At 45.3% G+C, this 15,137-nt stretch overlaps 1 protein-coding gene across 2 annotated transcripts in view; it reads left to right on the forward strand.

Moving 5' to 3' along the window:
• WFDC1 (WAP four-disulfide core domain 1) overlaps positions 1–13,273 on the forward strand; it is a 30,245-nt gene extending 16,972 nt beyond the window's left edge. For both annotated transcript variants that reach the window (XM_067471048.1, XM_060788155.2), the window contains 5 exons: positions 4,510–4,705; positions 4,971–5,054; positions 8,936–9,076; positions 9,421–9,462; positions 10,965–13,273. In XM_067471048.1, the coding sequence (XP_067327149.1) occupies positions 4,510–4,705; positions 4,971–5,054; positions 8,936–9,076; positions 9,421–9,462; positions 10,965–11,023 (522 nt within the window). In that variant the 3' untranslated portion in view covers positions 11,024–13,273. The remainder of the gene's footprint in view (positions 1–4,509; positions 4,706–4,970; positions 5,055–8,935; positions 9,077–9,420; positions 9,463–10,964) is intronic.
• The last annotated feature ends 1,864 nt before the right edge of the window (positions 13,274–15,137 follow it).

Raw genomic sequence — 15,137 nt, forward strand, 5'->3', positions numbered from 1 at the left:
GTGTTTACATTTGGGCATATTGAGCATTCGTGCCAAGTTTGGCCCAGATCCATCATTGGGTACGTCCACAGTGCTCTCTAGATGTAGGTGGACTACAACTCCAAAACCCAAGGTCAATGCCCACCAAACCCTTCCAGAATTTTCTATTGGGCATGGGAGTTCTGTGTGCCAAGTTTGGTTCGATTCCATTGTTGGTGGAGTTCAGAATGTTCTTTGATTGTAGGTGAACTATAAATCCCAGCAACCACAACTCCTAAATGTCAAGGTCTATTTCCCCCAAACTCCACCAGTGTTTACATTTGGGCATATTGAGCATTCGTGCCAAGTTTGGCCCAGATCCATCATTGAGTGCGTCCACAGTGCTCTCTAGATGTAGGTGGACTACAACTCCAAAACTCAACATCAATGCCCACCAAACCTTTCCAGTTTTTTTCTTGGTCATGGGAATCCTGTTGCCATGTTTGGTTCAATTCCATTGTTGGTAGAGTTCACAATGTTCTTTGATGGTAGGTGAACTAGAAATCCCAACAACTACAACTCCCAAATGGCAAAATCAATCCCCTCAACCCCACCATTACTCAAATTTGGGTGTATTGGGTATGTGTGCCAAATTGAGTCCAATGAATGAAAATATATCCTGAATATCAAATATTTACATTACGATTCATAACAGTAGTAAAATTACAGTTATGAAGTAGCAACAAAAATAATTTTATGTTTGGGGGTAACCATGACATGAGGGATTGCATTAGGAAGGTTGAGAAACACTGCTTTAGGCAGCCTGCTCTGCCAAACAGTGCCAGAGACTTACCAAACTACAACTCCCATGATCATGTCGTACTGCATAATATTAGAGTTTGTCATCCCAGTCTAACAAGGAAGGTATGGCCTCATAGTTTGAGGGTTGGTCTACTCCTCTGGAGAAAACAGTTCAAATCCTTGCTTGGCTATGAAAATCCAGTGGCAAGTCACACACTCTTATCCTCAGAAAGAAAACTTTCAGACCGACGCAAATTAAACCTGGCTTGATGGCACTCAACAACAGCATATACGTTATGCTGTGTCTCTAAGCTGTTCTTAGCCAAGGATGGCAAGCCTTGTCGTCGTCAGACTAAAAGTCCCAGCCAGCCTATGGTAAAGAGTGCTGGGAGTTGTGATCCAACACTTATCTCAAGCGTAGCATCTCTGCCATTGCTAAGCAGTTCCATCTAGTGGTCTCTCTAAGTAACGCAGATCATACTGTAGTAATTGAATACTCTGTTTACTCGAATGTAATGCTCACTTTTTTTTGTCTAACTTACCTTGCCGAAATTTGGATGCACATATTTGCATAATACAATAATCTTAGTGCTGAGCCAAAGCAAAAGGGGAAGATGTTTCAGGGGATGCAAAATGGGGGACAATGCCTGGCTTGAGAGCAGTACGTGTGAAAAAGATCTTGGAGTCGTTGTGGACAACAAGTTAAACATGAGCCAACAATGTGATGTGGCGGCAAAAAAAGCCAATGGGATTTTGGCCTGCATCAAGAGGAGCATAGCTTTCTAGATCTAGGGAAGTCATGCTATCCCTCTATTCCGCTTTGGTTAGACCACACCTGGAATATTGTGTCCAATTCTGGGCACCACAATTCAAGAGAGATATTGACAAGCTGGAATGCGTCCAGAGGAGGGCGACTAAAATTAGAAAGGGTCTGGAAAACAAGCCCTATGAGGAACGGCTTAAGGAGGTGGGCATGTTTAGCCTGAAGAAGAGAAGGCTGAGAGGAGATATGATAGCCATGTATAAATATGTGAGAGGAAGCCACAGGGAGGAGGGAGCAAGCTTGTTTTCTGCTTCCCTGGAGACGAGGACACGAAACAATGGCTTCAAACTACAAGAAAGGAGATTCCATCTGAACATGAGGAAGAACTTCCTGACTGTGAGAGCCGTTCAGCAGTGGAACTCTCTGCCCCGGAGTGTGGTGGAGGCTCCTTCTTTGGAAGCTTTTAAACAGAGGCTGGATGGCCATCTGTCAGGGGTGATTTGAATGCAATATTCCTGCTTCTTAGCAGGGGGTTGGACTGGATGGCCCATGAGGTCTCTTCCATCTCTTTGATTCTATGATTCTGTGATGCATCTGGAGTCCCTATTTGAGAGACGTCACCTCAAATTTAATTGCCATGGCTCAATGCTATACAAACCTGGGATTTGAAGTTTGATGAGACATCCACATTCTTCCGAAGTGAAGGCTCAAGATCTTGTAAAACTACAGTCCCGTGACTGCATAGCATTGAACCAAGGCAGTTAAAGAGCCCTTCCACACAACCACATAACCCAGAATATCAAGGCAGAAAATCCCACATCTGCTTTGAGCTGGGTTATCAGAGTCCACACTGACATATATTCCAGTTCGAAGCAGATAATGTTGAAGTCGAGTATGTCCCCCCCCCCCCAAAAAAAGGGGGATGATAACTTATAGTTCTGCAAAGGGCAAGGGTACCAGACTGAACAAAGGGGTTAAGTTTTGGTCAATTTGTCAAGACACTAGCAACAACAAGGACCCCATGAGGCTTTCAGGGAAGAGCCTGGCCTTGGGGTCCCAGTCCTTGGAGGAAGTTATAGTTTCCCAAGGACTAAGGACCAGCTTGATCTTGGCGCTGCAAGAATCCATTCCTTGGCTCAGTGGAGATCACTTTTGTGACTGTTGGACTTTCTTCAATTTCTTTTTGGCTCTAATGAACTCTAATGAACTCATTTTCACATCTGAACTTCCCCAGTAAGAACTATGGACACATGTTTTATTAAAATTATTATTTTAATCAATTTCTCTGGCAGGCAGGGTGTGGGAAGGGATGCTTCATATGAATTTCTTTGGATTCCTATATTTCCCCATATATTTTTCCTTATTTTTGCCCTGGCACCCAACCCATCGCCCCTTCCCCTCCCTCTGGGGAAACTCAATCAAGGAAGCTGCCAGCTGTGTTGAAAAGGTCATTCAGCGGTCCCAAAACACCCATATCTTGGAACTCTTGCATGGACAATAGAACTTGAAATTCCTATTTGATTTCGGAGTTGGGCCCGTCAAACTCGAATTTCCTTTGGCGAACTTTTTGATCATTTCACAATGGGAGCGAGACGACTCTCGGGAGGTCACCTTCCCCAACTTTGTTTACTTCTTTCAAAACTCGTCATAGCAAACATCCACCCCAAGCCTCACCTTTGTGCCTTATCTGATCATAGCAGGAAAACTTGGCTCAAGTAATCAACACCAATCATCCACCCATCACATAATAATAGAAGTTGGTTTCTCTAGCTGGCCGATTTCCTGGACGCAGGAAACTCAGGACATTGGAATTCCATAATCCTATCATAGACGCTTTGTTTCTTTTCTGTCCTGCCTCCCTCTTCCTGATTCGCTGAAGCGCCAGAGTGGTGGGAGGTTCCTGATAGGCTCCCGTGCGGAGGAGGAGCTCTGTGATTGGTCCTGGCGAGGGGGGGATGGCTGAGTCTCCTCCCAGCTGTTATCCGACCAGCCAATCACTAGCGAGCTGGACGGGAAGCGGGAATTTTGAAATTTTCAAACCTTTAAATTGCTATAAAATGCCTCTGATCTCTGTAACCACATGCTCTGTAGGCGAATGATTGCTACACTGCATCCTTTTCAGCTGAATCGCTAATAAAAACACCTCGGTGCCGCTTCTTCTATTTTGGTGAGGTTTATTTCAAATTTTTAATTTAATAAAATTGCTGAAATCAGGCTTCTCTAGCTCGCCAAAGTAGTGATCCCTCTTTGGTGGGGTCCCAGGGTCCCTCCTCCTGGGGAAGACCCTCCTAAAGTTCCTATCGGCTTCAATGTGGGATTTTATTCAGCTGTGTGGGAGGGACCCTAGTGAATTCATTGTATACAGCATACATGCATCCAAGGTTTTCCTTTAACGTTGCTGGAATCTTTGGTGCTTGAACACTTTTGTTTTTAAAGAAGGAATCCTAATCAAGCAGTAACTGTAATGCGCATGTTTTTTGGCCAAATTACAAAGAGTGCACATTTTGCCATTGCACATCACATTCGGCAGCAAATACTTTTTTGGTTTCAGTGTTTTGAAAATGGAGGTGGACATTAGGTAAAAGTAAAGGTAGTCCCCTGACATTAAGTCCAGTCATGTCTGACTCTGGGGTGTGGTGCTCATCTCCATTTCTAAGCCGAAGAGCCAGCGTTGTCTGTAGACACCTCCAAGGTCATGTGGCTGGCATGACTGCATGGAGCGCTGTTACCTTCCCGCCGGAGCGGTACCTATTGATCTACTCACATTTGCATGTTTTCGAACTGCTAGGTTGGCAGAAGCTAGGGCTGACAGCAGAAGCTCACGCCGCTCCCTGGAATCGAACCTGCGACCTTTCGATCAACAAGCTCAGCAGCTCAGTGCTTTAACCCACTGCGCCACCGGGGGCTCCGATGTCAGTAAGTATGGTAGTGTTGAGGAGTGATCACAAGCACCATCACCAGGCTTTCTCTTTACTCCTGTCTTCCAGGACTACGAGTACCCCCTTCACTCTCATGGGGCGCCTTACCAGAAGAACGACCGTTGCCCTCCTCCGCCGCAGACGCTGCCCGACCGCGCGTGCGAAGTGCCCAGCTGCCGCTCCGACTCTGAGTGTGAGAGGCACAAGCGCTGCTGCTACAACGGCTGCATCTATGCCTGCTTGGAGTCGGTGCCGCCACCACCAGGTACAGCCACCTGTCCATTTTCCATGTGGGAGGTTGCCTTTGGGGCCTGATTCAAGGGTCCTCCAAAGCAGGGGTCCTCAAACTAAGGTCCAGAATGGGGTTGGACTGGGTAGCCCTTGGGTTCTCTTCCGACTTTATGATTCTAAGTCAATCCTTATTATTATTTACTGTTTTCACTAACAGCAGCAAATCTGGGAATATATCCCCAGTGGAAACAAAGGTTCTATTTGCACTTTTGCATTGCAATTTGGTCTCTTTTGCAAAGTCCTAGATTGGCTGGTGCAGCCGAAGCCGCGCTGGCTGGGAGGGAATGGCTGGCTGCTGGATGGACCTGAGGAAGTTTTACAAGGTAAGGAAAAAATAGGCATTTTTAAATAAATATAAAAAGGTAAGACTTTGGTGGATGCAATGCCAATAGAATGGTGAATCCGCTCTGGATTGTCACCCAAATATTCAAGGCCTTGATGTAGCAAAAAATGTCAATCCAAACAAACTGTTTAGCTAGGAAATCTGTGTACAATTTTGCAAATGTCCAAAAACACACTTGACAATCTTGACACTTGATTTTTTTTAATTTTTGCATGCAAGATACAGAGTACAGAAAACTCTGTATTGTATTCCACTACAGAGTTTCAATATGTTAGATTACATCCAGGACTAAAATCATTTGTCTTTTTGGATGGCGTTGTTAATATCCATCAAGTCAAATTGGACTTGTGGTTTATTTATTTATCATGTCAGAAGTGAATTGAGAATATAATTATAATGTATATAAAAAAACTCACAAAGTTAAAAACTTAGCATTATGCTAAATTTCCTTTGACCAGTAGTTGGCCACTTGGAGTGCCTCTGGGGTGGCTGTGAGAAGGTCCTCCATTGTGCTCAGACTGCATTGTAGTAAGTGGTCTGTGGTTTGCTCTTCCCACACTCACATGTCGTGGACTCCACTTTGTGGCTCCATTTCTTAAACTTGGCTCTGCATCTCATGACGCCAGAGCGAAGCCTGTTCAGCGCCTTCCAAATCGTCCACTCTTCTGTGTGCCTAGGGGGGAGTCTCTCACCCAGTCTCAGTCACTGGTCTAGGTTCTGGGTTTTGGCCTGCCACTTTTGGACTCTCACTTGCTGAGGCTTTCCTGCAAGTGTATCTGTAGATCTTAGGAAACTGTTTCTTGATTAAAGTTGTTAGCATGCTGTGATATCCGAACAGAGGATGGGCTGGCCTTAGTCCTTTCATTACAAGCTGCTCCTTCCTGGTGAATGTCAGATGGTGCAATGCCAGCTAAACAGTGTAATTTCTCCAGTGGTGTAGGTTGCAGACAGCCTGTGATAATGCGGCATGTCTCATTAAGAGCCGCATCCACAGTTTTAATGTGGTGAGATGTATTCCATACTGGGCATGCGTACTCAGCAGCAGAGTAGCAGAGCGCAAGGGCAGATGTCTTCACTGTGTCTGTTTGTGATTCTCCAGGTTGCGCCAGTATTATGTTATTTCTAGCATCCACTTTTTGTTGATAGTCAAGCAGTGCTTCTTGTAAGTCAAAGCATGGTCCAGAGTGACACCCAAATATTTAAGTGTGCTGTAATGCTCCAGTGGGATTCCTTCCCAGGTCATCCTTAGAGCTCAAGATGCTTGTCTGTTCTTAAGGTGAAAAGCACACGTCTGTGTTTTAGATGAATTGGGAATCAGCTGGCTTTCGCAGTAATAGGCAGTAAGAGTACCTAAAGCTTTGGAGAGCTTCTATTCAACCATTTCAAAGTTCCCTGCTCAAGCAGTGATTGCACAATCATCAGTTTAGATGAAACTCTTTGTCCCTTCTGGCAGTGGCTGATCATCTGTGTAGATGTTAAACACTGATGGAGCAAGCACGCTCCTCTGAGGTAGGCTATTCTTTTTCCTCCATCTGCTTCTCTGGCCCTGGAACTCAACAAAGAAGCTCCTGTTTTGTAGCAGATTTCCTATGAAGTGGGTGAGATGGCAGTTCTTTGTGATATTGTGATTTTTTTCTCAGGAGAAGGCGATGATTTACTGTATCATAAGCTGCTGACAGCACCTGTAATCTGCTGACTTTCAAAGCCATCTTCTCTGTGCTGAGTCAGGTTCAGCACTTGTGATATGTAGTTTTTCCCTTTCCTGAAACCAGCTTGCTGTGGGATCATAAATGACTTGTGGTGACCATATGAATAAGGAACCTCCACATCACCTTGTTGTTATTAGCTCTGTTTAGGTTTTGTCGATTCCAGGCCATAGGTTCCTTGGTGAGATCTATCCACCTATGATTTTCTCTTTTCCTTTTGCCTTCTACCTTATTAAGTACATTATCTTTTCAAGCAAGCTATGCCTTCTTATATGTCCAAAGTACAAACAGCAGTCTCAGTTTAGTCATCTTGGATTCTATGGAAAGCTCAGGTTTGCTCTAAAACCTATTTATTTGTCTTTTTTGTCCAGCCACGGTATTCATAGAACTGGGTTGTTGTAGGTTTTTCTGGGCTATATGGCCATGTTCTGGAGGCATTTTCTCCTGACGTTTCGCCTGCATCTATGGCAAGCATCCTCAGAGGTAGTGAGGTCTGTTGGAAGTAGGAAAATGGGTTTATATATCTGTGGAACGACCAGGGTGGGGCAAAGAACTCTTGTCTGCTGGAGCTAGATGTGAATGTTTCAACTGACCACCTTATTTAATGGCTTGGAATTTCCTGAGTGGGATCTTTTGTTGAGAGTGATTTGATGTGCCTGATTGTTTACTCTCTGTTGTTTTGCTGTTGTAATTTTTGAGTTTTTTAATACTGGTAGCCAGATTTTGTTCATTTTCATGGTTTCTTCCTTTCTGTTGAAATTGTCCAAATGCTTGTGGATTTCAATGGCTTCTCTGTGTAGCCTGACATGGTGGTTGTCCAAGTGGTCCAGCATTTCTGTGTTCTCAAATAATATGCTGTGTCCAGGCTGGTTCATCAGGTGCTCTGCTATGGCTGACTTCTCTGGTTGAAGTAGTCTGCAGTGCCTTTCATGTTCCTTGATTCGTGTTTGGGCATCGCTGCGTTTGGTGGTCCCTATGTAGACTTGTCCACAGCTGCATGGAATACGGTAGACTCCTGCAAAGGTGAGAGGATCCTTCTTGTCCTTTGCTGAATATAGTATTTGTTGGATTTTCTTCGTGGGTCTGTAGGTGGTTTGTATGTTGTGTTTCCTCATCAACTTCCCTATGCGGTCAGTGGTTCCCTTAATGCAGTGGTTCTCAACCTGGGGGTCGGGACCCCTAGGGGGGTCATGAGGGGGTGTCAGAGGGGTCGCCAAAGACCATCACAAAACACAGTATTTTCTGTTGGTCTTCGGGGTTCTGTGTGGGAAGTTTGCCCCAATTCTGCCATTTGTGGGGTTCCGAATGTTCTTTGATTGTAAGTGAACTATAAAACCCAGCAACTACAACTCCCAAATGTCAAGGTCTATTTTCCCCAAATGCTACCAGTGTTCACAATTGGGCATATTGAGTGTTCTTGCCCAGTTTGGTCCAGATCCATCATTGTTTGAGTCTCCAGTGCTCTTTGGATGTAGGTGAACTACCACTCCAAAACTCAAGGTCAATGCCCATCAAATCCTTCACGTATTTTCTGGTTCAAGTTTGGTTCAATAGTATCACTGGTAAAGTTCAGAATGCTCTTTGATTTTAGGTGAACTATAAATGAAAGCAACTACAACTCCCAAATGACATAATCAATCCCTCACCCAATTTGGGTATTTGTACCAAATTTGTGAATGAAAATACATCCTGCATATTGGATATATACATTACAGTTCATAACAGTAGCAAAATTACAGTTATGATGCAGCAATGAAAATAATGTCATGGTTGGGAGTCACCACAACATGAGAAAGTGTATTAAGGGGTCACGGCATTAGGAAGTTTGAGAAGCACTGCCTTAATGTATGGCAAGAACACTTTTCCTCTGGGTGGATTCACAGAACTCTTCTCCATCAATATATTTCAAATGAGTTGATCTTCTTTCCTTTTACAACCATGCAAAGAAATATTTCTGAAACAACTCCCAGCTGTCCTGGGCAATGGTGAGAAAGGTTGGGAGCTGAGATCCATCCACATCTACAAAGTTGAGTGATTCCTGGTGGATCTGATGGAGTTTTGGTCCCTCTACTTTGCGTCTCCTTCGGGGGAGATAAAGCGGAGTAATCGTCATCATCATCCTGCTCACCATTCGCTCTGATGTTTCTTCTCATAGCGGAAGCCTGCAGCACCACTGAAGATGGAGATGAGCCGCTCCACTGTCCAACGGGATATGAATGCCACATCATTAACCCTGGTAACGCGGCAGAAGGCATCCCCAATCGGGGCCAGTGCATCAAGTTGCGTGGAAACTCTGGTATTTATTTATATAGATTCTATTTATATAGATTCTGCTTTCACTTTCCTGCATGTCATGCTTGGGAACACTAGGTGTCTCACTGTGCAAAGAGCCTTGGGAAAGGGAAGTGAGTTTTCCCGTGCACTTCTGTTCGGAGCTCCAAATTATCGTTGCATCTTTTTAGTGTGCAGGTGCCTTCGAGTCTCCTGTGGACCCATTGCAATTACATACATTTCAAAAGGTTTTCTCAGGCTCTGTTTCTTAACAAGACAGGAAAATACCGAACTCATGTTTTGCTGTCAATGCATTAATTGCTATTTGGGGAGTTGCTTAAACTTACTTTGCTTTTTTTCCTTCTCCAGATGGATGGAATCTAAGGCCTAAACATTACAAGGAATATTTTGGTAAGACTCCAGGATCCAAACCATGCTTGCCTGATTTGCTAAGAATGGGATTCATATATAGAGATAACCCGTCAATATGCCTGTTAAGGAAACTGTATCTGTATTCAATGTGATTAACATACAACTGCTTTAAATTCAGTTGGTGTTCTCATATTGTCTGTATCCAACAGAAGGTGAAGAAAGAGCAGGTATGGGCAAACTTTGGCCCTCCCTCCAGGTGTTTTGGACTTCAACTCCCTCCATTCCTGGCCTCAGACTCCTTCGTTTTCCCCCTCAGCCGCTTAAGCTTCCTCTTCATCTTGGAAAGAAGTGACAAGTGGAGTGCCGCAGGGTTCCGTCCTGGGCTTAGTCCTGTTCAACATCTTTATTAATGACTTAGAAGAAGGGCTAGAAGGCAGGATCATCAAGTTTGCAGACGACACCAAATTGGGAGAGATAGCCAATACTCCAGAGGACAGGAGCAGGATTCAAAATGATCTTGACAGATTAGAGAGATGATTGGCCAAAACTAACAAAATGAAGTTCAACGGGGACAAATGCAAGATACTCCACTTTGGCAGGAAAAACAAAATGCAAAGATACAGAATGGGGGACTCCTCGCTCGAGAGCAGTACGTGTGAAAAAGATCTTAGAGTCCTCATGGACAACAAGTTAAACATGAGCCAACAATGTCATGTGGTGGCAAAAAAAGCCAATGGGATTTTGGCCTGCATCAATAGGAGCATAATGTCTAGATGTAAGGAAGTCATGCTACCCCTCTATTCTGCTTTGGTTAGACCACACCTGGAATATTGTGTCCAATTCTGGGCACCACAATTCAAGAGAGATGTTGACAAGCTGGAATGTGTCCAGAGGAGGGTGACTAAAATGATCAAGGGTCTGGAGAACAAGCCCTATGAGGAGCAGCTTAAGGAGCTGGGCATGTTTAGCCTGAAAAAGAGAAGGCTGAGAGGAGATATGATAGCCATGTATAAATATGTGAGAAGAAGCCACAGGGAGGAGGGAGCAAGCTTGTTTTCTGCTTCCTTGGAGAGTAGGACGCAAAACAATGGCTTCAAACTACAAGAGAGGAGATTCCATCTGAACATGAGGAAGAACTTCCTGACTGTGAGAGCCATTCAGCAGTGGAACTCTCTGCCCCAGAGTGTGGTGGAGGCTCCTTCTTTGGAAGCTTTTAAACAGAGGCTGGATGGCCATCTGTCAGGGATGATTTGAATGCAATATTCCTGCTTCTTGCCAGGGGGTTGGACTGGATGGCCCATGAGGTCTCTTCCAACTCTTTGATTCTATGATTCTATGATTCTAGGGGGAAAAGGAAGGGGCCTGAGGCCAGGAATGGTGGGAGTTGAAGTCCAAAACACCTGGAGGGAGGACCAAAGTTTGCCCATACCTGCTGTAGAGATACTCTGAAAGTCCTAGAGATTTTTAGAGAGAACATATTAAATCTGCTAAATGCACTTGGAATGTTGTTCTTTTCTGATCTGCACATTATTTCTTTGCAGGAGGCAGTTCCAACAACGTGGTGGGTTATGTGAAGCAGCAACAGAAGCACCTTGGCTAATTCTATCCAGGCGACAAGGCGAATTCTCCCAGTGAATGAATTGTGGAGTGGGAAGGAATGGGTACAACACAGTTTGGAGTTAAGGCATCTCCCTTATGGTCTCGGACTTTGGTTTCCTCCTTCTAGCATCCTTCTCATTTAGCCTTGCTCTCCTTGTTTCTCATGACTACAAAACTAGCCCAAGGACCTCATCATTCCCATCCCATTGTTAACAACCTTGGTAAGCAATTGTGTCTTGGTGAAGTTACTTCTTTGGACTCCCTGCCACCTAAGAGGTTCTGGAGTTCAACAAAGTAACATTCCCAAACTCCATTCTAGCAATGGGACGTTTGGGGTTGCTGTGAGTTTTCCAGGCTGTATGGCCATGTTGCAGTAGCATTCTCTCCTGAAGTTTCACCTGCATCTGTGAGGAGCCTCTGGTGGCGCAGTGGGTTAAACCCCTGTGCCGGCAGGACTGAAGACCGACAGGTCGCAGGTTCGAATCCGGGGAGAGGCGGATGAGCTCCCTCTTTCAGCTCTAGCTCCTCATGCGGGGACATGAGAGAAGCCTCCCACAAGGATGATAAAAACATCAAATCATCCAGGCGTCCCCTGGGCAACGTCCTTGCAGATGGCCAATTCTCTCACATCAGGAGTCACTCCTGACACAACAAAAAAAACCTGCATCTGTGGCTAATGTCATCCTCAGAAGACTGTTGGCAGTGAGGCAAGTGTAGTATACCTGTGGAATAATGTTACCTGTGCAATTATGTTAGCCCCAGTGTCTGCCAACCTAGCATGTCAAAAACATGCAAATGTGAGTAGATCAATAAGTACTGCTTTGGCATGAAGGTTACGGTGCTCCATGCAGTCATGCTGGCCAAACAGATAAGGAAGAAAGAACCCTGGTCTGTTTGAAGCAAGTGTGAATGTTGCAGTTAGCAAGCTTGATTAGCATTGAGTAGCCCTGCAGCTGCACAGCCTGGCTGTTGCTATCTGGGGAGATCCTTTGTTTGGGAGGTGTCATCTGGCACCTTATTGTTTCATAGAATCATAGAGTTGGAAGAGACCTCATGAGCCATCTAGTCCAACCCCCTGCCAAGAAGCAGGAAAATCGCATTCAAAGCACCCCTGACAGATGGCCATCCAGTCTCTGTTTAAAAGCCTCCAAAGAAGGAGCCCCCGCCACACTCCGGGGCAGAGAGTTCCACTGCTGAACAGCTCTCACGGTCAGGAAGTTCTTCCTTATGTTCAGATGGAATCTCCTTTCATAGAATCATAGAATCATAGAGTTGGAAGAGACCTCATGAGCCATCTAGTCCAACCCCCTGCCAAGAAGCAGGAATATTGCATTCAAATCACCCCTGACAGATGGCCATCCAGCCTCTGTTTAAAAGCTTCCAAAGAAGGAGCCTCCACCACACTCCGGGGCAGAGAGTTCCACTGCTGAACGGCTCTCACAGTCAGGAAGTTCTTCCACATGTTCAGATGGAATCTCCTCTCTTGTAGTTTGAAGCCATTGTTCCGCGTCCTAGTCTCCAGGGAAGCAGAAAACACGTTGCACCCTCCTCCCTGTGGCTTCCTCTCACATATCTATACATGGCTATCATATCTCCTCTCAGCCTTCTCTTCTTCAGGCTAAACATGCTCGGCTCTTTAAGCCACTCCTCATAGGGCTTGTTCTCCAGACCCTTGATCATTTTAGTCGCCCTCCTCTGGACACATTCCAGCTTGTCAACATCCAGCTTGTGGAAGTTGAAGTGCAAAACACCTGGACCCAAGTTTAGCCATGGCTGCTCCAAATGGTGAAGGTGCCATCCACAAATCTGTCAGGAGAGAATGCTGCTGAAACATGGCCATATAGTACAAAAAACTCACAGCAACCCAGTGATTCTGTCCATGAAAGCCTTCGACAACACAATGGTACTTTCTCTGCCTTCTTTAAGGATGTCCTTGTGTCATTTTGGTGTGGGAAGATGACCTCTTGTGGCATGCCGGGTTTCAGTAACTGGGTGCCTATCAACCGCATGGCTGCCAGTCCGGTTTCGGTGCCTCAACATTTCATGTCAGTGTCACCCTCATTGTACTGTACTTCCTTATCATTCTTGCTGGAACGCATATGGGAAACTGAGTCACAGAGTCACAAAAGGGACACTGGATAAGCACAGGCATGTTGGTTTATCACTACACAGGAGTCTTCAATGCTCTTCGGATTTATGGTTCGCAAAGTCATCATTTTGAGTGGTATTAAAGTTGCTATTTGGAACAATATTCCTGTCTCATTCTACATGCTTCACCTTTAACCATCCCGGTAATCAGAAAATACCACAATGTATTTGAAGGTAATAGATCATACAACATACCCTGACATATTGAAAGAGGACGATCGTATCGTCTCTTTGCCAATCTGAACTTGCCCAACTCCCTCCCTCGACCTTTCCTTAAATGCTTTGTTCCCAGTACCTTTTATTGTTCACAACGTCCTCCTCTGAATAGGCTCCAACTTGTCTATATCCTTCTTAAAATGAAGTGAACATGGTTTGAGTGTGGGAAGAGGATTCTGGAGAACAGGGTTTATTTATTTATTTGGGGTGCTTCTATCCCGCCCTTCTCAACCCCCTGGAGGGACTCAAGGCAGCTTACAAAAGGCATAATTCAATGCCTAACAATTCACAAAATACAATACAATACACAATACACAAATTTACCATGTAATGTCAACAGTTATAACTAATTAAAACAATCAAACAGTATACTAGCAGCAATAAAATCATCTTGTGGTCAATGTTCACCAATTCATATTCCGTAAACCATCTAGCATCGCCATTGTCCTTTCCTACTCTGGTCGTCATTGGTTGTCTTTGTCCATCTGCCAGCTTCCCCGAAGGCCTGGTCCCACATCCAGGTTTTTAGCTTCCTTCTGAAAGAGAGGAGAGATGTTGATGACCTAATCTCCCCTGGGAGTGCATTCCACAGGCGAAGGGCCACCACTGAGAAGGCCCTGTCCCTCGTCCCCACCAGTCTCGCTTGTGATAAAGGTGTGGCCGAGAGCAGGGCCCCCTCAGCAGATCTTAAACTCCGAGGTGGGACGTAGAAGGAGATACGTTCGGACAGGTACGCTGGGCTGGAGCCGTAAAGGGTTTTGTAGGTCAAAACCAGCACTTTGAATTGTACTCGGAACTGGATCGGCAGCCAGTGGAGCTGACATAACAGAGGGGTGGTATGCTCCCTGTATGATGCTCCGGTGAGTAATCTAGCCGCCGCCCGTTGGAGTAATTGAAGTTTCCAAACAGTCTTCAAAGGCAACCCCACGTAGAGCGCATTGCAGTAATCTATTCGAGATGTAACAAGAGCGTGGACCACAGTGGCCAGATCCGACTTCCCAAGGTATGGGCGCAGCTAGTTTTAATTGTGCAAAAGCTCTCCCAGCCACCACTGCATGTTTTTGAACTACTAGGTTGGCAGAAGCTGGGGCTAACAGCGGGAGCTCACCCCACTCTCCAGATTCGAACTGGTGACCTTTCGGTCAGCAAGTTCAGCAGCTTTAGTCGTTTAACCCAATGGGCTTCCAGAGGCTCCCAGGACAAACAACAACATCCAAAAGCCAAGAAATGCCTTGCCCTGCCCCAAAGCCCCTTGCATTGAAGGAGACTGGCACCAGGTTAAAAACAATTCTTTCTATGGGATCCTATGGTTCTGCACCAAACCCCATAGGGAGTGATCCAGGTTACAACCATTGCTTTCCATGGGATGGTGTTGATCTGCATCAAAGCCCATAGGAGACAAGAGACTGGGCAATGAAACAGGGCAGGAACCTTTTGATAGTTGTAATCTGCTCTGAGTCTCCCATTGGGGTGAGATTGGACGATAAATAAATACATAAATAAATAGTTCCCCTCCCACCTGTTTCTCAGTTGTAAAGATAGGAGCAAAGGGCAGTAAGAGCTCTGAACAGGATGGCTGGCCTGTGTTCAGCGTTCCCTCCTTTCAGGATACTTCTGTCTCTTTTCAACCCCGGAACATGTGATGAGCTCCATGCTTCTCTCTACTCCTTGGAAAGCGGCTGAAGGGTCCTACGACTGGGAAATGTCTCCAAGTGATAAGGCGGCAAAACTGAATCAAGTGACAACATGAT

The sequence above is a fragment of the Anolis sagrei genome, chromosome 8 (assembly GCF_037176765.1).
Source record: "Anolis sagrei isolate rAnoSag1 chromosome 8, rAnoSag1.mat, whole genome shotgun sequence".
NCBI classification, from domain to species: Eukaryota; Metazoa; Chordata; class Lepidosauria; order Squamata; family Dactyloidae; genus Anolis; species Anolis sagrei.